Here is a 25744-nt window from a genome sequence, read left to right as displayed (position 1 = left end):
TGTTGGCTAACTAGAGGAGTTTCACGCCTCTCCATTGTGTCCAGAAGGTTTTCCACCACTGCAAAAATAAAAGTCAGCTGTATAAATACTTAATATATTTCTTCTGTGCGTGTGACCAACTAAAATAAAAAAGATGCTGCTTTCTTCTTTCTTCTTGATGCAACATCCAGCTGTAACAAAATGAATGAGTAGATGAGAGTTTAACTCGTAGCTCTGCCTCACAGTTTGGGAAGGTCCAACTCCGAGTAGAAGTCCCCGTTGAAACTGTAAAAAGTAGAGGACTTCCATCCCCCCGATTCTCTCTCTGCATCCTCTATGAGACATTGCAGTTGCCTTGACAACCAAGGCCTTTCCTGATGGTAAAGATTCTCACTATAGTGGCCACTATAGCTGCTGTATACTGTGGCCAAACCTGCTCGGGGGAACAAGGCTTTTTTTTTTTAATACACTGACGCACACTCACATAAAACACACTCACGCAACACAAATATGTATCCAAGCCCGGCAATTCAATGACAAAGTGTGTGATTAACGCGGAGACCTTCCCGTTCAGGCGTAAGAATGATAAGTGAAGGTTAAATATAGACGTGCCGCTCTGCCCATTCATGCACCGAGGGCATGAATCACCTGCAGAGGACGACGCTCTAAGAAAACATGACTCACCATCATCATCATCATCGGAGGAAACAAAAGCTGAACGCAAACTGATTGAAGCTGCCGAAGCACCGCACCACTCCCGCCTGCGTGGATCGGGCGCTTCCTGTTTGACGCTGAAGGTCGGTTTTCCTCTTTGTATTTAGTTGATTGACCGGTGGAACCCGTCTCCCTCCGTCTCCGTGGACGTCCCTGAGCTCGGGTCTCTTTCCCGGGTCTCTAGCAGTTTGGATTGTATTTTCCTGTTTGGAGGGTTTTTCCCACTGAGTTTTTTTTTTATTGTATATATAATAAATTCCTGATTGAAGGTCCTGAATTCTCGTCATCATTGGACACCCGACTTCAAATCAGATGAACATCCTGCCGCCTCCAGCGGCCGCCTTCCTACAGCCACAGCTCAGCACCGGCAGTTTCTCCAAGTCCAGGTCTTTCACCTGTAAGTGTGGAACGTTCTGAACGTTCTGATGTTTGAGAGGCGTCTGAACAAGTTCCAAATGGTAACGGTGCGCTGTGGTGAGGCAGAACAGCAGGAAGGTCACCAGGGTGGCGAACGCTCACCGTCTCCATCAGCGTTATGACCCGACATATACAAGGAGGAGCTACTGCAGGCTGATTACTCAGGATAGAATATATGCATTTAGTGCTTTGGTGTCCAATCGATCAATAATCTATCATTATTCACATCGGTTTCACATCTCAACCTCCCTGAAGAGCCCAAGTGCCAAAGAGATAAAGTTTCTTGTCTACAGCTGAGGGAGAAAGAGGCAATGAAGATGGACTGGTTTATTTAGGAGGACAGCGCCCCCCTCTGGTTCACCTGTTACCATAGGAACGCACCGTGAGGATTAAGCTTTCACACAGGTTTATTTCCTCTCCTCAGAGCAAACACACACATGCATGTTTGTGTCGATAGGCAGGCAGGCGAGGACCTGCAGCAGATCAGAGATCAGACATTCCACCTCCCACTGGCAGCAGATTAGCATCAGGCTGCCTGTAGTCTGGTATGCAACACGTGCCCCAGATTAGGGAACAACCGTGAAGCACTGGGAACCGGTTTCAGTGCCATAGCGGTCGAATGATTCTGTGTTTGGATCAAGGCCGTTTAAGACCGCTATTAAATTACATTAAGATGAAATCATTTGGAAATGGGATCAATGCCAGGAAAAGCAAAAGTTCACATTATGTAAGAATATTTAATCCGGATCACGGAGTAAATCCTGTTGCTGAACAAAGTCAGGGCGGTCGACAAGCCGGTCGAAAAGAGACTTTTATTAAAAATGGCATCAATTCCCCTTTTCCTTTGAGAGATTTGTTGGAGTCCAGCCGGAAGAGTTTTGATTGTGTTTCATGCTTTTCTTTGCGGTAGGAGTGGAAATCTCATCTTAAAAATGTCTATAAATGAGGCCTCGACAAATCAGTTTCGGATGCCGAGGCTGCTGGAGGCAGATTACACCGTCTGAGACACGCAGACTAGGAGATAGAATGTGGATTAGACATTTCCTCGGGAGCCGTTCTCTGTGTCCGGCATTCTGCGCTTCAGTTTCAGCCTGAAACACTCAAGAGGAAAGTGGATCTAAATGTTCCCGTGACTCCCGCGGCCGTTGTTGGAGGACGGTCAAGCCTCTGATGTGTGCGTGTGTGAGCAGAGACATATTCCCGGACTGAATGTGTTTCGTGTTACCGCTGCTACTCGAGCGCTTAGCGCCATTCATTAGAAAGGCCGACGTGAAGCGGGCAGCAGATGAAAGCAGCCCCTGCAGCATTCCCCCCCCCGCGGCAGCCATTAACACCTGAGCCTCGTGCCAAGAGGAATAAAACTTGGTGGCAGTCCAAGATGAAGGGATTTTAGGATTATCGCCACATATTATGAACGTTGCATGTTTCAAATAGCATTTAAAAAAGAGAAGAGAGCACCGCGAGTGCCAGGGCTTCTGCTGCAGTGACCATAAAAGGAGAAACATCCAAATCCTCAGGCGGGGGCTCCGACACAGGATGACTGATAGAAACTGGAATGCACAAACGCGGGTTTAATAAAAGTTGTTACCTTTAATAACAGAAACCTGGACTTTCAGGCTAAAGAACAAGATAGCAATAAATTACAGAAACACATGAAATGCATCGCGCTTCTCACAAATAGGCAGCCAAACATCGAGACCACCGAACAAAATCCACAGAACGGGGTTTGGTCTTCATGCCACATTTACACCGACACACAGAACGTTACCGACACGTAGAACACCGCACGGACTCTTCGTCAGCGAGGAAGGCCCATAAACCGGTGCATTGTTACCCCTCATCTGCATCATCTGCACCAGAAGCCCGAGCCTGAGACTCCGATCCCGGGAATGAGAAAGACAAGGAAGCGCTGAGCAGGTGATGAAGATGAAGGTGAAGTTATCAAATCTGTCCCAAGACATTTAGTGAACTGAGCTTCGGATGCAGCGTCCTGTGACATCAAAGGGAGGTTTGATCGGAAGCTGCCCATCAACCAGATGCGTACAATAACTACTTTAACTCATCGAGTGCCAGCCGAGCGCCCCGGTTTTCGCTCATTTTGCCAGATTTTCCAGAGCCCCACAGAATATTCTCTACTGGGACTATGCAGACACCGAAGGATTAAAGTCTCGTCTTTCATCAGGAGAAAGAAAGCGTGTTCCTCCCATTTTACCTTCCGGAGCTATTGGCCGTTATCGGCAAACAATGAGTTAACTGTGCGTTTCTTCTTAATGAGACAATCCAAGGAGATTTGAAAACGTGCACCAGGTCAGATTCACTTTCTTTAGGGCTCTAGGGCTCCAAATGACCCCCCCCCCGATAATCAGCTACACTATAGGCTACATGCCAGTTTAATGACACACACAGAATAATTGATCATCAGACTGGGTTTAGGGTGGATGTTCCTGGGATGTAATACACAATCGCTCCATGAAGGGGCAGAGCAGTGTATTAAGAGTAGAACAGGAAGTAGTACTTATACTCCGCTACAGGCTGATCTCCCTCAGGCTGATGTCACAGACGCTGTTGCTCGGCGACAGTCCATGCATCAAACCAATTTCCTCTCCTCTCCCTCTGAGCTTTCCTTTTGGATCGATCTGTTCTTTTGATCTGAATCGAGACGAGAGTTTCTCGAGGTAGTAAACTTTGCAGTTTCATGGGAGGTCCCTCAACAGAAACGCGCCTCGTCGCAGGTGATTCGCGAGTCACATGATTTAATACGAAAGGAGAACAGGCCTCCGAAAATCGACAGACTCAGTGCTTTGCGTTGTTCGTGATGTCACACGAGCAACAATACATCGGAATGTTTATGGCTTATCGCACTGCAGAATTACACAAGAGGAATATTTACAATAAAAACTAATCTGATGAGTCTCATAGCGAAGAGAGGAAATAGATAATGTGGTCGGATGGTTTAGTGAAGACGAGACGCAGATCAGAGCTTCGCTCTTACAAACAGTCACCAGAGGCAGAATAAAAAAAACTAAACGGGTGTTTGGAGAGCGTTAACAAAAAGTATTAATATCACGAGTGCTGATTCCCTGCTGCTGAGAAGAACAACACGGCTCTATCGCAGATGATGAAGAATAAGGCCTTCCTCATCCCCTCATCCTCTTCATCAGTCGAGCTCATTCCCCTATCCTCTTCGTCCGAGTGAAATTCACCATCATCATCATCATCTAACCTCAGTGCTCAGGATGTGTCCACTGAGCGATGGCGATGAAGCGCCGGGACGCCGCCGTCTCCTGATGGGCGGCGGGTCAGACGCCATCCTCTGAGACATCGCCTAGTCTCTGCTGTCTCCGAGACAAACAGAGACGTCACGTTGTCTTCGCGCTCCGTCTGTGAGAAGCTGCTTTCTGTCAGGGGACGAACTCGAGGCGTCTTTTTTTTTTTTTAGAGCAGTGAAAAAGAATCTTTTCGTGTTTCTGACGGCGCTCAAACTTATTAAAATAATTGGTGCAAAAAAAGGGGCGTTCTTTTTTTGCGCTAGCTATGAGTATTAATTATCATGTCAACTGTACAACTTTACACACACACACACACACACACAGCACTACATGATTTTCAACAGGTTCATGCATGTGAAAGAATACATTTATTATTATTATCATTAAAACTTTGGCGTCTGCCAGGGACGAGACACACAAGACAGGACAGGACATACAGGACACACAGGACAGGACACATAGGACAGGACAGGACACACAGGACAGGACACATAGGACACACAGGACAGGACACACAGGACACACAGGACAGGACACATAGGACAGGACACACAGGACAGGACAGGACACACAGGACAGGACACATAGGACACACAGGACAGGACACACAGGACACACAGGACAGGACACATATGACACAGGACAGGACACACAGGACACACAGGACATGAAGGACGGTCTACTCGACGGGAAATGAAATACGGTATGTCGGTTTTATGGAGTCAATTACAAGATCGTTCGCTGCAGAAAGAGCAGCCGATGGTTTATTATTGGGATTGTTCTCCGCGTGGAAAACCATTCAAGCAATCTGCTCTGCAGAAGTACTACTGAGTACTACTACCAAGTATTCAATATACTATTAAAAGAAGGAATTGGATTAACTGTCGCTTCATCCGTTTCCATCTCTCGAAGCTTACAATTAGAAACCAGTTTCTACATTTCTGCTATAATTTGCAACAAATTACATCCTAGGAAATTAAGAAATAAAAGCAGCCATAAAATAAAGCGTTGCTCTTATTCTCACTGCCTTTAGGCAACACTGAGGGTGAAGAAACGCTTGTGACCGGACGGCCCACTTACACGTGGCACCAAAGGAAAACCACGATAAGAAAAGAAAAAGGACGTCTGCTTCACCGGGGCGCTTAAAAGCAAACCCTCTTCAAGCACATTAAAATACAACGTACAACAAGTTATGGTAGAAACCACGGCGAGAACGGAGCGGAAGACGGTGGCTGCGAGCCGGTACGCTTCACGGGGGGGGGGGGGGGGCTTCCCCCCTCTTTGTTTTTATTCAAAAGCACTTTGGGAATGTTGGAAAGAGGAGCCGTTCCCATATTGCCGTAGATGCGTAACAGGCAGGGAGCGGCGAGGAGACTGACGTTCAGATGGAATACATGCACGTCTAAAGAAAGGAGGCGTGACCCAGTAAATGAACAGCTTCGCTGGCTCCTCCCTCTTCCACCGCTGAACAGGACGAAGGGGAAAGGGAAACACTCACGAGGAACTACTTCCTGTCTTCTAAACACACAGACTTTTTACATCCCTTCAATTCCCCCCATCAGGAACACAAAAGTTGAACTTCCTCGCGATGACGTTGTCGACGAGAGGACGGCGAGCTGCGCCAGGAGTTAAACGCCACAAACCGTGAGGAGGAAAGAGAAGGAACAGGAAGCAGAGATTCCCCCCCCCCCCCCCCGAACCTGTCGTCTGGCATGAGGAGGAAGCTTCTGGGGGGGGATTTCAGTCGGAGAAGAGGCTGGCAAAGGACTGTCGGAGGCTGCGGATGGTCTCGGCTTTGGCCTCGTCGTCGGTCATGTTTCCTCGTAGCGTCTCTGTGAAGGCGTTCGTCAAGGACTGGGATTTGCTGAGCCGTAAAGAGAGAATGAATTGAGATGATGTCATCGATGATGTCACATTCAGCCCCTCATTACCGTTTATCACGTCACGGCTCCCCTACAGAGAATCACCGCCGAGGCGAGGCGGGGGTTACGTGATCCGTCCGTTAGCAAGAAAACTCCAAAGGTTCTGGACGGATCTGGGAATGTTGGGAATGTTTACAGGAAGAGATCCTGGATTCTGGATCACTTTGAATTTGACCAATGTTTTTGGACTTTGACAGTCGAGCAGGGTGGGGTGGGGGGGGGTGGGGGTGTCTCTATTTCAGCGCCGGATTTCATCTGGATCAGATCCAGAATGGAGTCCGTAAAATCTTTTTCATTTTAACATTAAAACGCATTTATGGATTCAACTCTGATTCACTTTGTCTTCTCATGGTTGGTGAATAAAGATAGCAAGAACAACCTAGATTAGACCCTTCTGGTGCTGATCCAGATCACCATGTGGACGGTGTAGATCCAGTTAGGAGGGGAACGAGCTGCTTGGGGGAGGTCTGCGCTCTCTGGGGGCTTTTCTAGTTCTTACTGTAAATGTAAATATTCTGCCATACGAGCGTTCCATCAAGGCGATCCCACTTACTTCAGCTGTGGTGACTGTTTTTGAGATCCGGGCCCAGAGGAGGCAGGGATGGGACCGGGCTGGAAGGCCTGATTGGGCGAGGTGGAGGCTGACCGGGCTCGCTGGGGGGAACCGTGGGCTGACTGGGATGGAGAGGCAGAAGCAGAGCGATGGCCGCCTGCAGCAGGAGAGCACAGCGCACACGTAAGGCTGATTGTTATAGGAAAACGAGGACCCCCCAGAGTTCGATGCCCACATTACACAGAAAGCGTCGCTTACCTCGCCTGGGCTGTGTGGTCTGTGGACGAAGGGACAGGGAGTCACTAGTGAGTCACTCATGGTCAAGGACTCAGACACCAAAGACACGGCTGCAGCTAGAGAGCTAAAGCTAATGTCTCGATCGCATTGATCGGGTTGTGGCTCAGGCCCGGCTGACATGGGGAGCATAAAGATCCGTCTATCGGAGTTCTGATTAAAGACAGTGCTAATGCTAATAACAGTAACAGTACTAGCAACTACTACGTAGAGTACATGTACGCACCTTGACAGAGGAGGGCTGCGGTGCAGAAACTCCCAGCAGCACGTGGGCCATTCTGTTGATGACCAACTCTGTGATCAGCTGTTTATCCTCCTCTGCATGTTCACCAATCAGAGGCATGGAGCTATCCATCACCTGCAGACAGACAAGCCTCAGTCTGGCTCCTGAACCGTCACTCCTCCTCCACCAGATGGCAGCATCACAGCTCATTTCAGCATCTGCTGTCCTTAAAAACCACCGTATTGCCGGATGCGCAGGACACCCCTTGTCCTGGGTCTTTACTATCTTCAGTCGGGCCGTTCCAAACTTTTAATCAGGAGTTTTAATACTTTCTAATATTAAATCACGAAGCACAGACAGGAACAGTTTAGTGAGCAGGAGCTGCTTGCGATGATGAATAGCTTCGTTTGAAATGAGTTGATTTAGTTGTCACAGATTTAGTGACACCCACAGCCATAACACTAGAGGGAGCTCAAACAACAGCCTGGTCACCCCCTCCTATAGGACTAACATGGGTAAATCATCTTTCTACAATACTGCCCCCTAAGGGTGGAACTGTTTGACTCCCGCCCTCAAAACATGCACCTCTTTGGCCTCCTTCAAAACGGCCCTAAAAATACACCTTTTAGGGGGACAGAAACGGAGATAGTCATCACGACTCTCTCCGGATCAACCCCCCCCCCCCTTTTTTTGTCCACCCACGTTGCACATATGAAGTGTCTTTGTAATTTATTGTAATTTATGCAATTTATTGTCATTCATTGTCATTTTGCATCGGTGGTGTAATTTATTTTAGATTTATTGTTAGTTTGCATCGGTACTGTAAAATCATTTTATGTTTCTAATGTTACTTTGCATCAATTGAGTTATCGAATATTGGTTTTATTTTTATGCTTTATTTTGATTAGTATTGTTAAATTTGTATTGTTAATTGTCGATGGTTTATGTACGAAGGACTTTCAACGGAAACAAGACCGCAAGGGCTTTTTTGAAATGCTCCTCTTAGACAGGATGTTTGACTGTATTTGTACTGTAATACATGCTACTGTGTGACTGTACTTGTACTGTAATACATGCTACTGTGTGACTGTACTTGTACTCTAACATTCTATCTAATAAATATATTCATCATCATCATTTGAGATCTCCAAGACTTATTCTTCTTTCTTAGATCAACTCAAAGTAAAGTAAACTATTTTAATACTAGATTTAATTTGATTCCCGTGCCACTCTGAAGGACAAAAAGGACTCAACATCTAAAACGTGACTCCCTCTGTAAATATTATGCTGCCTCGGTTATGCACTGACCACCGGCATGTCCAAACAATAAACTCCACAGGAAAACAAGCAGCTTTAGGGCGGAACCGAGGAGAACATTGGGCTGTGTGGCGTCGACGGTCCGACTCCTCGAGGACCGAGAGGAATGTGGCTCCTGGCTCGGACGCTGTCGGCGAGGCCGACGCGCGGCGGCCCCGTTACCGGCTGCCTGGAAGCAGGAGCCGTTCCTCCGGTGCACGATGTCTGACCAGCAGAGGCCACAGAGGGAGCCGATTCCAAAGGCCTGAAGCAGCTCCCGCCGCTGCGCCGGCTGTCCCTCGTCAAAGATTACATCCAGACAATCTGTTTCCTGAATGAAACGCGTGCAGAATAATTGTTGTACTGCAGTAAACCTCAGCTACTTCATGTACTCTGCAGAGTATATAAATACAACACTGGCTTTGGTTAAAGCCCTGCTAAACCTAGCCCCTTTACTTTTCAATCTTCTCTCGCCACCATGTTTCATGAGGAACCACATCAAACCACGAAGTCTCTGATGGACCCGATCGTTTCATGCGTCCTTCACTCAAATGAAACCGGAGAATCTGGAGCATCAGAAACACATTTTAGACTTTGGTGTGCCAAGCTCTCCACGTTAGGCCTTTATTATTCTGCCAACTGTGTGGGTCATAACCCTTTAAAGCCCCCCCCCGCCCCCGTGCCCAGCTTCTCGATGGGGCTCTGGCAGTGATAGGCGGGGCGTGGCACGCTGCTTTGGCCGGTTGAGTCATGACCACATGGGACCGGGCAGAGGCCCGGGGAGCGACTGCCAGGCCCCACTTCAAACGGCGTGCGGTGGAAAGCAGCGGCGGGATCCACCCTGCTGATTTATTGGGCCTCTCTTCAGCAGCACAACACAGAGGTGCTATTCTGCACTCTCACCGAGCGGCGCGGCGCTCTGTTTGGACGATGCTCCCCGCCGCATGGGAAAGTTCGCAGAGCACGGCGTGTAAAATGTGCTCATTAAAAACTACGGCGCAGAGATGGAGGGGGGGGGGGGGGTCCGGGAGACCTCGCCAGTTGTATTCCTGCTATCGTAACGGTTTCTGATTTAATCCAGAATCTAAGGAGGCAGAAGGGTCGAGTTGGGTGGGGTCCTCTCGGCCCCCGCCAGGTACCGGTCGCAGGTCGCTGAGTCATGCCCGACATCGTGACTCAGCCACTCAGGGGAACTGAGGTAAATGATTCCATGTTTTTTAATGCCTCATCCTCTCCAACAAGGAGGTCGGGAAGGTTTCCTTCGCTGCTTGTTTACTTGTTTGTTGTTACTTGTTACTTAGCAAGAGAACTAAAAAAAAAAAGTTACCTCCTCGCTCGACAAAATCTTAAACTTCCTTTAACGCTGCAACGCTTTCTGAGTTTTCTCTGCTTACACACAGAAACCTATCGAACTCAGTGGCGGCGTTGCCATGGAGACCGAGCCCTGACCTGACCCCAGCAGGTGCTACCAGTGGAAGCAACGAGGAGGCGGTGAAGTGCTCGTTACTTTTCATGAGGGACAGGTGTCAAGCCGAAGTCTTCGTCTGGAACAGAGACCAGAGCCCAGCTGCGATGGGCCGACAGAACTTCCCTGTCTGTGGTTTATTACATTCCATCATGCTAAAGGGTTAGAGAGAGACGGCCAGGCAGAGCCGAGGAGGAGGAGGAGGAAATGCTGCCCAGCGCTCACAGGAGCTGGTCGGCATTTCCTGAGATAGTTTGACCTCAGCCAGGGAACAAGACAGCGAGAGGCATGATTACATCAAATGCCCCATGTTGTTTCCTCTCATCTAAAGACAGCAAGCCAATCGACTGTGTCCTCTCACAAAGACACCAAACATTGACGCCAGTACTATAAATGTAGAGAAGGCCGAGATTGTGGACTGTTACAAATATCTGGTTGCCAAGCAAAGTCAACGGCGCATTTACTTGTTACTGAAACGGAACTCTTTTAATGTTTCCATATCAATTTGATGTGTCTTTTATTGAGAGTCTTTTAGCCTCTTCCTTTATATCTTCGGGTTGTCAGTCAAAGACACAAACTGCTTGTGAGAACTTGTTCTGAGCTCGTGGGTCTGCAGATCCCTGACCTGCACGCTTCGTGGAGGAGGCAGGTCCATCCAGATCACATTCTTAGATGGGTTTTCCCTGCCGCCCTCTGGGAGGCGCTATCTCGCTCCCAGTAGAGAAACCAACAGATATGGTGGCTCTGTTATTGGGCTTTTAAATACCATTGACAGTGCACAGTGTACTTTGTTCATTTACACGTGCTTCGGCTGCCCTGCACTCGACTGATGTGTGTGTACGGCATTATTATTACTGCATCGCCTCTTGAGGTATTTAACCCAGAAACAGGCCCGCGCTAAAAGATCTCTACCCAAACTCACAGATTTCCCATCCCCCTAACCGTCCTGTTGGACGTTACTTGTCTACAGGCTAAAGGGAGTCTTTACCAGTGGACTAAACGCAGTGAGTCAACCTGGTGTTTTCCTTGTCCTGCCTATGTTTGGACGAGGGACTATTGATTAATCATGGCTGGCTACGCCCTCTGCTTCTGACTGATGATAAAACATCAACATGTGAGTGAATCCTTCAGGAAAGGAGCTCTGCTTCTTGAAACTGCCGGTTAATTCGGAAATGATCTCACCTCGATGATATAATCGTTGCCGTCTTTTCCGTGGACGGCCTTCACCGCACAGATGTCTAGGCCACCAAACATCTCAGCACAGGAGTCCACCCACAGCCGATATCTGAAGCAAGGCAAAGCAAAAATCCCCGTAACTATGCCTTCAATTGATAGTCTCTTCAAAGCGAAGACCTCGTCCCTGCATCTCACCTGTCGGTCATTGCGATCTGTTCCAACATGGCGGAGCCAGTGTTGGCCTTCCAGTTCCCAGAGATCGACGTCCTCCTGCACATCAGAGATGAAATCATCATCAAATGAATCAGCTTGCTTCACTTCATCACAAACGCTCATGGGAGAAGATGGCATCAGTTTGTGGGTGATGAAGATGACAATCGACATTCTTTTTGTGTCCCGTAAAGACGTATTTTCGTGGTTGAGGCAGTGGGAAAACCCGATGAGATCAGGCCGATTGCTTGCAAATGGGTGTGAGTCTGATGGAGGAAGGGGACCGTGACGATCACATAGTTTCAGAAAAGTGCCTAGAATCTTAGCATCTAGTGATTATTGTGTTATTTTTTTAACTATAAAAAAAGGTCTGTGCTGTTTATGTTTTAAAATTCTTCATGCCTTTTTTTTAAACAAAAACCTTTTTGCAGCGTAGTGTGGTGTCGACTTTTACAAGCCTTCTTCCTTCCATGAACTCCGTGACTTTATTTAGCTCCACAATCTTTGTCTCAGATGCGAAGAAAGTCTTTGTTCTGGGGAAGAACTTTCTGATGGTTGTGTAAAAATTGCACCTGCTACTAGGGTGTTAACTAACACTGCCTAGCATGTTAGCACATCCTCTACTGCAGCTAACTGACTAACACCACGTAACGGTCCATTTTCGATTAGCATGGAATCGAAAATGGAATTGTAATTGTATAAATCTCATAAATTCTCATCGCTACCTGCTATACCAGGTTCTTATTTCAACGTGTGATGAGACAAATTAACCCATTCTCCATGGTGGGAAAAAAGACTTCCTGTTTAGTTACTGTGTCTTCGTAATTCCAAAGACACAGTAGCGTACCACACCAGTGTAAAACATCTTACATGTAAGCCTTGTAGTTGTTGCCGATCTTCTGAATGCGGATGTCATACTTGGACTTGACGTAGGGCTCGGTGGTGGCGTAGGTCCTGGCCAGAGCGACTACGCTGATGACGTCCTGGAAGTCCTGCTGGTTTTCAACTTTGATCTGTGGAAGAGACGCGAGACGCCACTGGTTCGTGACCGACTACCGGTAAATGTAACTCATGGTGTCAAAGCTGTGGCTGCTTAGAGTCCCACAGGAATTTCACACTTGTCCGCTGGCGGGATAATGAACGGTCCCTGCGTGGAAACATTGCCAGAGGCAGCTTTGAATTACATCACCCCACTCCCATTAAATGATTACACTGTAGACTAAAGGGGTGACGCAATGGGAACCCGTCAACACACAACATGGATTTTAAATAAAACTCTTTTAGGCGATTGGGTAACGATGAGGTGTGACATTGTCAAATAAGAAGTAATCAACTTGTTGCCCCTCAGTGGTTCAATAAATCCTCGTTTTATTTCTCTCAGATGCAAAAGCTTTCACGGACTGCACCAACTTTACCAGACATCACCTGAGGCACATCCGCGGCCTTTCTCTGATGGCTTCTCCAGATGTTTGACCTTGTCTTTGTCCTGTCCTACAACGGCGATGCACAGATTTACGAGGTGTATTCATTCAGGTAACGCGAAATGGGGAAGCCCGTTAGTAGGCCGTCAGAGCTCAGTACCCAAGATGCAAAGCGGCTCGGTACAGACTTAAACTCAGTCATCACTGTCCCTGCCACTGGTGCATCACACTTCTACGAAGAGGAAGACAAGGAGCCTTCGTGAAAAAGCACAAACCAGACAGAGAATGTTTCAGTCTTCCGGTGATGAGTGTTTTAGAACTTAGCGGGTGTAATGGTCACTGACTCTGTATTCATGAATAGGATTGTGATTGTCTGTTGTTCATAAACTAGACTTCATGCCTCTTCCAGGGATGTCTGTCGTACTACTTTTGCCTCAGATGCTAAGATACGCGGTGAGTTAGTTGTGTGCAAGATGCACAGTGAAAGATTTGACTTAGTGAAACTTGCAGATCAGATCAAACAGAAACGTTTAGTGAAGAACAAGTTGATTGTTTCAAGACAAAATGAAATTCAGACACTTTGTGAGGTCTTTGGAACTACTTTAATACTGTCTAAGAGTTCAATTTTATGCATTATGACACAGACACAAATCTTAAAATGCAGTGAATTTTCTTTTTTTGGTCTGGGTGGAACAAAGAAAGACACTTTTAAAATGATGCAACCCTCAATGAATCAGAATAAGTTAAATGTTTGCAGCTTTGATGGTAAATGCGGTCAAATAAACAGTGTTGTTACTTTGAAGGGTCATAAAATAAAAATGTTTGCTGAGACCCACATAAAACACTGTTATATGGCAAATAAATCCATTAATTACTCAAATAAGATCAGAAGGCAAATAATTTAACTTTTCAGGTTTTTGAAGTTAATCTCAGGTTATTAGAATTTAAATCTGAATCAAAAAAATATTTCGCTTAAAAAAGAATTCTATAGAAGACAACATATCACAGACTCCATATTAGAGAACCTCAGTAATATTTGAATAAAGATAATGTAGGCTTAGCAGTTAGTAAATAATGAGATGGAGATTTTACTTCAAACCCAAAAGTACGAGTCTTGAAAGATTGGACTGTGGTGGTGAATCCAGGAGAAAAAGGTTTGAGACATTTTGGCATTGATCAGTTTGACAATAATCAACTAATGAAAACCAAGAAGCGAATGAGAAGACCACAGTTAGCTAAAGTTAAGTTCAGTGTTGATTTATCATCAGTGTGAGGCAAATAATTGTTAATTAAATATAATGAAACAGATTTTGAGAGTAAAATGTCTCTCTTCAACGCCACATTTCCTCAGCCCAGAAATACAACGTTGATGCGCCTGTCATTATTAAAAGGATGTCAGAGAAGGATGATGAAGGACAAGATTCAATTGTTGAATTGCTTTGAATAAATTCATCCTAATTTGGGAGAGGCTTTCGGGGGTTTGTTGGCTTCAGCTAACTTAAAAAAATAAATAATCTGAATTTTATTCCCTCTGAACAGGAAGTGAGCAGAAGTTAGTTCTGAATGAAAAGGAGGATGCTCTGGGTGTAAAACCCGAAGCACCAGAAACATCCAGAGAATATTACATTTTAAACATTAACTAACCAAACTTGAATGATGCAAACTAATTCAATGTATTTAAACTATGATAAATGATTTAATTTATTTAACCAAGAGGAAATGAAATGAAGAATGTGTCTGGTGGAAAACGTCAAAAAAGACCTACTAATTAAAATACACCGTGTTTATGTAATGGTAAAACTGGGATAACATATTTAATCCAAGTATAAATGTGTTGCCATACTCAGGATGCAGTAATGAAATATAATAAATGTCTTATTCATGTTAAAATCCCACATATCACTCCTCAGAGGCTTAGAGCCATCCCTTAGCTTACGCCATATAGCCTCTGCCAGCCGTTGCACTAAACGGAAAACACTTTGCTAGTAATGCTAATAACACAAATAATGCTAATGCCGATTTCCCTTTGAAGTTCCTTGTTTTGCTAAATTCATATGATGTAAGGGCAACACTTTACGGTGACCTGACAGATTGAATAAAAAAAGACTAGTGTTGTTACAGTCCTGAAATGGTTTTGTGTAATAAATGTAAGGAAACAAAAAGCATTTAGTGAGCATCCTGTGCAAGTTCTGTTCCAATAGTGGCTGGCGATAAACGACATGAAAGCCTCAGGAATTATAGGAAACGTATGAAATGAAGCGGGGCGGCGCTCAGTTAAATAGGATGTAAACAATTTACTTGAAGTATTTCAGTCTTGATTCAGGAATAAACTTGACTTTGTTTTGAAAGAACAATGCCCTCTTCCTGTTTTGTGCCACCAAGAACGCGCCTAGAAAAATCGACCTTGAGGCTCAAAGTGGGAACTCATCGAGGTTTTCGCTCAGTAATTAATGTGGTACCGAGTCAGACTCAGGAGCTCCATGAAGTACCGTTAGTACCGTTAGTAACTTCAACATACTGAATGTTGAAGTTATGGGCAAGACACTGAAATTCATTCGCTCTGATTCCAGGTTTCTGTGAAAAGCAAAGGAAGCAACAATAACTTGTACGCCATCTCGTATGATCCCACCTCGCAGAGCTCCGGGAGGTGAAATGAGGTCCTTCTCTACATGGACCTGCCAAGTTCCCCCAAAGCCTTCTGGGAAACTCTATAGAACATCTGGCTTCTGGACAGGAAGCCAAACCCGTTCAGACAGACGAGGACCAAAGAATGTAACTGATAGTCGGTCAGTAAAAAATAGCGTGTCCCGTTACAGGAAATAGAAAATGTAAAACTGACGAATAAGAACAAAGCAAATACTATGGGGGATTATGTTATCAAAGGACCAGCAGTGATGTCATAAAGGCCCTTTGAACAGGCGAGGTGACGCTGGTTCAGAGCGCCAGTGATGCTTGGTTTGACCCTGGAGGCGGAGCCTGGGACGTGTTACACAACGTAGCGCGTCACTGTGGAGTTGTTGGTGATGAGACACAGAGGTACGAGAAAGGATTTGATATTCGACGCTCTGCGAATTACATGGGATGCAGGAATACACCCCCCCCCCCCACAAGGTGTGCACGAAACACATCTCTCTCACCTGCAGGAGGAAACACTCACCTTTCCCATACCAGCGTGGGCGTGTCCCATCTTAACCACCACGGGGTAGGAGGGGCTTGCAATCTGCAGAGAAGGACAAGATCAGATGATGACGTCGTTTTTTGGGGAGAATTTGACTGAATGCACGCGGCGGGACATTTTCAAGCTAGAGCAGGGTTTTAAATCAACCTAGACATCTTTCGACTCATTTTTTTTTTTCCCCCCAGATACTCGCAGAAAGAAAACTGTGAGAATTGATACTGACATATGAGTCTATAAAGCCAGAGCAAGATAGAGTTGGTTCTAGAAAGACATGTTCTCCTTACAAATGCAGAAACCGCACTTTTACATGAAATGTTAATATCGCTGTGTCAGGACAAAAGGAGACAAAGTCCTGCAGAATTAAAGCCGGAAGCTCAGGGTTGAACCGGCCCAACTGTTTAGAAAGGATGTCAGACTAACAGGAGCGCATCGGAGTTGGATGTTGTACTCCAAGTGTCCAGACATGCCATAGCATAGTGGACCAAAAGCTTTCTAGTTCAGGAAGCTGGAGGCAGGAAAATGCTGGTTTCTCACACAAAAGAGGTTGCGGGAAGCCGGATGGAATACCCCGGCTCACCGAGATGGGCTCGGACAAACCAGACAGGCCGCAAGCATGGCTGAAACGTCAACAAGTGACTTCAAGCCTCCCTGTGGTTCAAACCCACCGATATGATTGTAAAAGGGACGTGATCTAAGAGGGACTTTCCCTCCCAATCGTCTGCGTGATGTCTGGTTCTGGTTGGCAGCGATTCCAGTTTATCTAGGGGGACTTGTTTGTTTGACGGCTATAACCTGCAAGGAGGAAGGGAGCGCCTCCCCAGCTGCCGTCTCCTTATCCGGCCCCTCCCTGACAGCTGACGGGGCTGCGCATCCTAAAGTTGCTGTCAGCTCTGTTAGTGCGAGGCCTTGAACAGACATGGGGCGGCACGAGGGTGTGGTTCTGCACTTCTGATGACAGGTTCTGACACTACAGGCTTATCCAACGTGCTGTCCTCTAACTGTCCGTCTACATGGAGGCCATTTTCAGTTCTCGGTTTTCCAAGCATATTTCTGTCAAATGTAACCCTTTATTGCCAAACGTATCATATTTGACACGCATGGCCTTTCAGGATTTTGAGACTCCGACTTCAGAAGTTTGATTCTGAAGTAGCTGATAGATACAAGCCGACACATGGATCTGCATTCTCCATGAGAAAAAAAAATCCGGATTTTGCAAAAGTTACATAAATTAGAGCACTTTTCCCCACAAAAAACATTTTTTGTGGGGAACAAATTTGTCAGAAGGTTCCATTAAAACCTCATTTTCCAAAGATTAGAGTGTTCTGACGATGACTTCATGAGGCGGGCTTTAAAGGGTTAAGGGTCGTACGGAGACCTAGATTCAGATGAATTACTGTTGCAGCGCTGATTTTAAACTTACTGATATTTATTCAGACGCTTCACACTGAAGGGGCGTCGCCATGACGTTGATGAACGCTTGTCATCGCGGTGGCGTTACGTGATATTTGCTTGTACAAAAGTTCAAGCATCAATTTGTCTGACGTCTTCTTATTGGTGGGAATTAAATCAGTCAGTGGCGCTTCTGCGTCACATGACGAGTGATAAAATGCCTGAGGTTTAGCGAGCACCTGAGACGAGCATAGCAGTAGGACAGTGTGAACGCCTGAAGGTCTGCCGGAGAGCCGGGTCACAAACCGCCCACTCTGTCTGGACATTCCCGTCAGCGTGGCTCCGTCGGCAGACTTTGAACACAAGCCGGGGCGAGACGGCCACATCCTCGGCCCCTGATGGAACCGGAGACTCAGACAGAGACGTGCCCTCACTGTTGTTCAGACCGCAAGAAAAAAAAAAAAAAAGCACCGTCACTGGTGTCACGGTGGCGTGGAAGCAAAGCAAACACGCGGGCCCGCCGCGGGTCAGGAACACACACACACATGTAAGAGACAGGAAATGCCTCACATTTTGACACCAGCCTGTCTGCAGGGTCGGTCTGGTCCATCGCCACACACACCAGAACCCGGCAAGGCGTCTCAGAAACGTGCTGTTCTAGGAGCTGAGGCTGATCATCATCATCATCATCATCATCAGTCTGGGTTTATGTTACTACTTGCCTATTATAAGTATTCTAGATAGCTACATCGGACGAAGGAATAGAACTACCGGTAGTAGAAACTCTCTCCACACATTACTCGTCCAGCAACTTTCTGTCTCTGACAAACCAACAGAGGTTTTCAACTTGCATCTTCCCAGTCAGAGAATTTCTCTCGCTCGCTCGCGTCGAGATTGATTTCGCCATAAAAGACGGCCTTTTTGAACGCCAGTGTAATCGGGCAAGTCTGTTGGTCTTAAAAACGCTACCTGTCTGAATTCATTTTGGGTCGGGACACTACAACGCCATTTCGGTTTTATTTGGAATCTAAAATGTAAGCAACGTATTATTCTTTTTCAATGCTTTCTATATTTCTCCCATGGAATTTCCTTCCCGTCAGACAGGAGGGGGGGCATTGGCAACTAGGAGCCCGATAGAAGTTAGGCATCCCGCCTTTTGTTCCTAACAGAAATCTGTAAAAGACATCCAGCGTGGCTGAGATGATGCTAACAAAGCTAATTATATGGGGGGGGGTGAGTTCACAAGTCTCGGTTTCATTTTGTAGCAAACGTCCTTAACTTCCAGTAAATGCTCCAGACGGCCGGGACAGAAGGACCTTCAGGGAAGCCCATCCGCCCCCACACAGATCCCCTTCCTCTGACTGCACATGCACGCCTCGTTTAAAGTGAGTCACGCAGAACTGCCCTGCAGGTCGGCGTCTGAGGTGAATCACGCTTCCTTCAAAACACGCCCGTGCGAAATTCCAGTGCAATGTTTAAAACGCTGTGGGACGATGGAGATCGGAACTCCGCATTACTTCATTTTTCTGACGTAGATCAGATTGACTCCTCTGAACACAAGCAAAGCAGTCGTAGGTCAGGAACAGATCTCAGCCAATGGGAAAGCAGCAGTGCGGCGCTTCAGAAGCCGAGGAGGCGGAACCCATTCATCCTTCATGTATTATCCAACGACACACATGGCGCATCCATCCTGCATTCATGATCTCCTCATTTTTACGATGCCACTCAATCCTGCCACATCAAGAAGACACGATGGTTTGGGCAGACGATGAGAGCAAGAGGACCCTGACCCAGAAGTCTGACCACGTTTGGCCCAAAGACAGCCTTTGCCCACATCAAAGCCTGCTGTAGGTCCAACAGAGCCACCGAGAGACCAGCGGGGTTCATCACGCCAGTCCCGGCTCAAATCACCGCGACTCTAGTGAACGCCGCCCCCTGAGTAACAGTCATTTATCACTGCGACTCTAGTGAATGCCACCCCCTGAGTAACAGTCATTTATCACTGCGACTCTAGTGAACGCCACCCGCTGAGTAACAGTCATTTATCACTGCGACTCTAGTGAACGTCACCCGCTGAGTAACAGTCATTTATCACTGCGACTCTAGTGAATGCCACCCCCTGAGTAACAGTCATTTATCACTGCGACTCTAGTGAACGTCACCCGCTGAGTAACAGTCATTTATCACACTTGATCTATTTACTGGTTTTCGTGTCCCAACAAAAGGCAGCATTTGATCTTTTTACAGACTGAACATGGTGCATGTTAACAAGCCAAAGTGATGCTGGGGGGGGGGGGGGGGGGGGGGGGTGGTATATCATGTTAACCCTTTATATGCTTCTCATCTAACTTGAATTCAATTGAATCCGTTTTAAAGTGGACAAAAACCGCACAACGGTAGTAACCTTCCAAACATTGTTGTTGTTTTTTTTACGTTTCCAAACACAGTGACATAAGCATGACGCATACAGGAGGTCCTGAACACACACCCCACAACCAGACGTTTACAAGTTGCCATGGGAACCCCCCTGGGCTAACATCCGCCCATAACTACGGCTAGCTGCAGATGCCCATTGCGTTAGAGGCTGTTTAACGGGGCATGCTAATTATTGTTGTGGAATTTCTGCTGGTCTGGCTTCCATTAGGTTCGTCCCGTGTTTCCATGAGGGAGACAGCTGTCTGGAAGCCGCGACCTGTTCCTGAGAATGGAAGTTTCCAGGGCGGAACCTTGCTGACAACACCGAGGTGCTGATGGCGACGCCACAGCGATGATTGGTAGTTTTCAAGCCACCTGCTTTATCGGGAGAGGAAGACGTGCAAATGATCCGAAACAAGACAGCCGTGACACGGAAGTCGTTCTCACGCCTTTAATAACCGGATGAATCTCTCTGACTGGCATTCTTTAACATTTGTAGGGGCCTTGCCTCCAGTCATCAGTAGAGTATGCTGCATTTGGAGCAGCTTGTTTTGATCACAAGCGGTGTCGAAACAAATCGACAGCATGTCAAGACGTCAACAAAAGCAACAAGTCTTTGTTGTAATTAATATGTAATCGAAGAGCAATGGCAACAGCCAACAACCTGAATATATTGAGTAAATAATTAGTGAGACAGTTTTTGTTCCCGTGTCCAGGAAGACTTACTTGGACTGGTCTTTCCTGCGTATAAAACATATTTATGATTATTTATTTTAGCGGGGCGAGCGGCAAGGATTCACACGTCAGTCAGTGGTCCGGCAGACATCTGTTGGTTGCCAAGGAATCTGGTGCAGACGGGCGTTAGAGGCAGGTTGAACGTCGCTGACCTCATTGAAAATAAGGATGAAATGTTTTGCTTTTGATCACTTGAAAAAAAAAAACACCTTTTACCCGACAAAAAATGATGCAACGAGATTAAGGGTTTGGGGGAAGTGCCGTAAACTGTTCCTTACAGTGTAACCTCCAACCCTTTGTGTTCGGCTCTCTCTGAGCAGCTGGTTCATATATCAGAGTGTTATTACACAGTGTAATAACACAGGCATTACTTATGCCCAGTCTGTACTTTTTGAATAAACACAGATCAGCTTGTGAGTCCATGTTAAGTACAAGTCCAGATTTGATCAAAGCGGGGCAGTTCCAGCCCAGCCTCTCTGTGGCCGTCCCTCCTCGGGTCCTGGACAGGCCTTATTAGCACTAATCAATTCACCAACCTACATTCCTGCTACAGAAGAAAAAGGACAGACAGACCTCGGGCGAGTCGATCCTGCAAAAACCATCAGTGCCGTGCCACATTCCTCTCCGCCTAAAAAGGAACGGCGGTGTTTCGTTCCCATTTTCCAGGGTCTCCTGAAGTATTAGGTCTCGGAAAAGGCTGCGGAGGAATGAGGTGGCTGTGTGCAGCGTTTGGCTTCCCCGTCCCACGATCCAAAGGCTGAATGGAATCATTCAGTCAATCCCGTCGACTCCGTGAAGTTGGCAAAAACAATCCCCGATCCGAACCCGAGCAACGTGACAAATAAACGTGTGCGCAAACAGGAAGGCGGTTGACTCATCAGGTCAAATGTGCTTTCTGTGAGACACATCCCCCCCCAATTCCTTTTTGTACACATCCAAACAGACGGCGGGGTTAGAGGTCACACATTGTCGGCACTTCTTGGCCCAGCCTGGGTTCCAGGGAACCATCCATGCATTCTTTTCTTAAATGTTTCCTCCCAGCACATTTTTCCACCTCAACATCCTGTTTACATGCTGAAACATTTCATGAAAGGAAGCCAGACACCCTAAATATGTATCGTCATCAACCTTCAGCAAAGCAGATGTTAAAGTGGATTTGATGGGGCAGCAGGTGTAATTATTTTTATTTTTTTTACAGTTGCACCCCTGAGTGAAGCCCAGTTCATGCGTTGAAGGTAAATCTGCGACGTGAGGCAACGACCTGTCACGGCTGCAGCTTCAAAAGGTTTTAGTGCTGCCGTGGAAACCCCAGAGGGCTTTATTATTCGCCCATAGTGCGGAAATATGAAGCGTTCATTTCCATTCCGATGTTAGAACACAGCTTTATGACACAGAAAAATAAGGTTTCCCGCTCCCTTTCTCTGAGAAGATGCCGAAAATAAAAGGGCGCGCGAGGCATCAGCAACCTTTTGGACAGCAGAGGAAGGAAAGGCGGGTTTTGGTACAGAGCGTACCGGGACTCAGCCCGACGGAGGATGTTTAGGAACAGCTGGACATGGCGACATGCCAGCTGTGCGAGCAGCAGGAAGAGGTGGCACTCCGAGACGCACTTCAGCATCAAATATTTGCGTAGAGTCTCCGGTCTGATGAACGGGGGGGGGGGGGGGGGATTCCAGCTATAAAATGAATGTGGGATGACCTCCAGGATCCCCTGCTGTGGTTTGTCAGATGACGGTCAACATAGGCCACACCCTCTGGTCTCCGCTGGGGAAGGCCCACGGCTGCCCACAGAACCACGGAGGATTTCCAAGAGGAGCTTTAAACAGGGAAAACTCCCAACAACTTCATCACAGCTCAAACGAAACGCCACAGAGACTGGGGGAGTCTCCACATGGACAGCTACATCCGTTGTCATGTTCCACCTATAAAAATACGTCTGAAGGGGAGTTAAAATAATTAGAACAGGGGTGGGGGGGGGAGCAAATTTCCAAAGGTAGTAACAAGCATTGATGATGATGATGATGATGATGAAGAAATCGCTGATTACGTGTTGAAGAAGTTGCCAATGACTGATCGGGAAACCTGCATCGATACGTTTACTCACGTCACACACAATAATCACTCGGAAAAGTTGGAAAAGTTCTTCAAGCTAGCATTGTAGCACACCGTAGCCCATTTATATACAAACATAATATATTATAAATAGTGCTAAGATTCAGTAAAGCTCCCGGGACTCCTTTGTCCTGTGCTGAATGATGACTCCTCATCCGCGTGGCATTTCCCGCTGAGATATACGAAACTGATGCCGTTCTTAGAATAATAGTTGTTCTTTAAGGGAAGGTCAAACGGCTCATTTTTGGAACAGTAACTCCTTAATCGTCGCAGCTTCCTGCCAAACATCATTGGCAGGTTACATCTGAGGGCTTCTGGAATGAAGCTGCACAGATGCTTGAACAAGAGGAAAGAACTGACACCGTGATGTCATTTCTAAACTCGAATCGGCCCGAGACCCTCCCACTGTGAGACGTCAGCACCCAGTGGAGCATGCCGACCCCCCCCACCCCCCCACCCCCCCACCCCACGCCCTCTGACCTGCCGGCGGTGACTCACTGATTCTCCCTGGACCGTGTTCCCTAAATTAACTTAACTTTCTCTTCTCCTCCCACACACACACAGCTTCCTCCTGCTGCTCAGGTTTCTGGGAAACACTGACTTTTCTACAGTTTTATGATTTGCTGGCTTCTAATTGGACATGACTTCAGGAAAATTAATTGACCCCCCCCCCCTCTGAAACAATGAAGAAATAACAGACTGATCCATAGAGGAGCAGAAAGGCTTTAAGTGGTGACCTGAGAATGGGCTGAGACTGCATTCATTCCCAGGGACCACCCGGTATTCAGTTGTGTCCTACTACTACTACTAATACTACTAATACTACTGTACTTTCAGCTTGTCCTGTGGGGGCTCACCACAGCAAACCAACCTTCTCCACTTCACTCTGTCCTTTGCATCGTCCTCCCCAGCACCAGCCACTCTCATGTCCTCCCTCACTACGTCCATGTCTCTTCTTCTGGGTCGTCCTCTAGTCCTGTTCCCTGGCAGCTCCATCCTCAGCATCCTTCTACCGATATAGTCCCTGTCTCTCCTCTGGACATGTCCAAACCATCGAAGTCTGGCCTCTCTGACCTTGTCTCCAAAACGTCTAACCTTCACTGTCCCTCTTATTGTCTCATTTCTAATCCTATCCAACCTGGTCACTCCCCAGGAGAACCTCAGCGTCCTCAGTTTTTACCACTCTGCTCTACACAAACAGGAAACATCTCCAAGAATGAAGCGACTTCAACCACATCCGTCGTGTAACATTCATGTGAGGTCAAGCATCTGTCACACAAGTTATTGCGCTGAACACCTAGCTTTGAGGTGAAGCGAAAAGAAAAAGCACTTTACGACTAAAGCTGAGCGAGACACCCAGTTTAGGCATTCCCTCAACCTTCAGGAATTACTCGGCGCTCTTTCCATGCTGTCACGCCACTGTGTTTATCGTTAGCCCTGCTGCTTCCAGCCAGAAGACAACGTGGTCATTTTGTGGGGTTTCCTGACACCAAATATGTACACCGAGGATCCTGTGTCTGTACAGTGAGGCCTGTGGTGGCATTTGGCATGCCTGAATAGGAAGTTGCTGCGGGGGGGGGGGGGTCCCATTGTGAGGGGGAACATGGGTCGAGACAATGTTTGTAATTTCCTTCTCTGATGTCTGACCTTCAGATGAAGTGATGGACGTGGAAATGTTCAGTGGCGCGCAGACATGAACTGCTGCTGAGTCTCCACCGTTCGAATAAAACGGATCCAACTCTGTTTTGATTGGATGCTCGTGGGTTGACGCTGCGTTCAGGGACGTTCGGACAGAACTTCACTTGCTGCTTGTTTCACTCACATAAATTAGATGCTGGAGATTGGTGGAGGCGAGAGGTTTTCAAGTATGGAAGGTGGAAGTGGAAGGGCCTCCTGCTTGGCCACGGCCTCTGAAAGGACGTCAACCGATGAGGGTTAGGATGCTGTTTTTACCGGATGTCAAGTTGATATCAGACACCAACACTTTGAATAAACTACCGGTAGGTAACTAATTAATGTGATTTAGTCCTGTCATGTTCCTGTTACATGAAACTGGACACTCTGTTTCATCCCATCCTGTCCAGTTTCTAACAGTTCGATATAAGTACTGTTGAGGTGACCCCTGGGCTAAAGCATCCTGCGAGAAGCCCAGACAGAGCAGCGATCCCAATCACGTGGTGCACAACTGTTTCAGGAATCACAACAGGAATAACGTCAGGAATCACAACAGGAATCTCGTCAGGAATCACATCAGAAATCATAACAGGAATCTCGTCAGGAATCACGTCAAGAATCATGTCAGAAATCACAACAGGAATCTCGTCAGAAATCATGTCAGAAATCACAACAGGAATCTCTGTCAGGAGTCACGTCAGAAATCACAACAGGAATCTCATCAGGAATCACGTCAGAAATCACAACAGGAATCTCGTCTGGAATCACGTCAGAAATCACAACAGGAATCTCATCAGGAATCACGTCAGAAATCACAACAGTAATCTCGTCTGGAATCACGTCAGAAATCACAACAGTAATCTCGTCAGGAATCACGTCAGAAATCACAACAGTAATCTCGTCAGGAATCACGTCAGAAATCACAACAGAAATCACATCAAGAATAACGAGCTTCTACTCCAGTTTATGGATTCCGACGCTTTCAAAAAGCATGTTGAGCAGGACAAGGTGGAGCATTTAGACAACGTTGTGACTATCTGATGAAGGTATATATATAGTGTGTATATATATATGTATATATGTATATAAATGTTGTATGCAGCGAGTAATGAACGTCATGTTGGGGCGAGACTCGGAGACGCTTCACTGGCTCCGGTCCTTTTGCTGAGGTGCTCACCCTGCGATAACATGCAAGGCCCCCTCCGCAGACGGCAAATTATCAGAGGACCTACTGCCTCTGAAGATATGAACGACTTCTAACAGAATTATACAAGAATGTAAATACAATTCAGAATACCCCCC

General features: G+C 46.8%; 1 protein-coding gene across 1 annotated transcript in view; it reads right to left on the bottom strand.

The window, feature by feature from the left end:
* Positions 1-6119: 6119 nt before the first annotated feature.
* syn3 (synapsin III) overlaps positions 6120-25744 on the bottom strand; it is a 48254-nt gene continuing 28629 nt past the window's right edge. Inside the window, 8 exon segments of the mRNA XM_068755074.1 lie at positions 6120-6243; positions 6855-7011; positions 7113-7167; positions 7381-7506; positions 11315-11417; positions 11504-11578; positions 12389-12531; positions 16097-16159. Of these exon segments, the coding sequence (XP_068611175.1) occupies positions 6120-6243; positions 6855-7011; positions 7113-7167; positions 7381-7506; positions 11315-11417; positions 11504-11578; positions 12389-12531; positions 16097-16159 (846 nt within the window).

This window comes from Brachionichthys hirsutus, chromosome 22 (assembly GCF_040956055.1).
Source record: "Brachionichthys hirsutus isolate HB-005 chromosome 22, CSIRO-AGI_Bhir_v1, whole genome shotgun sequence".
Taxonomy (NCBI): domain Eukaryota; kingdom Metazoa; phylum Chordata; class Actinopteri; order Lophiiformes; family Brachionichthyidae; genus Brachionichthys; species Brachionichthys hirsutus.
Note: the sequence above shows the minus strand (reverse complement) of the source record. Positions and strands in the feature narration are given on the sequence as shown.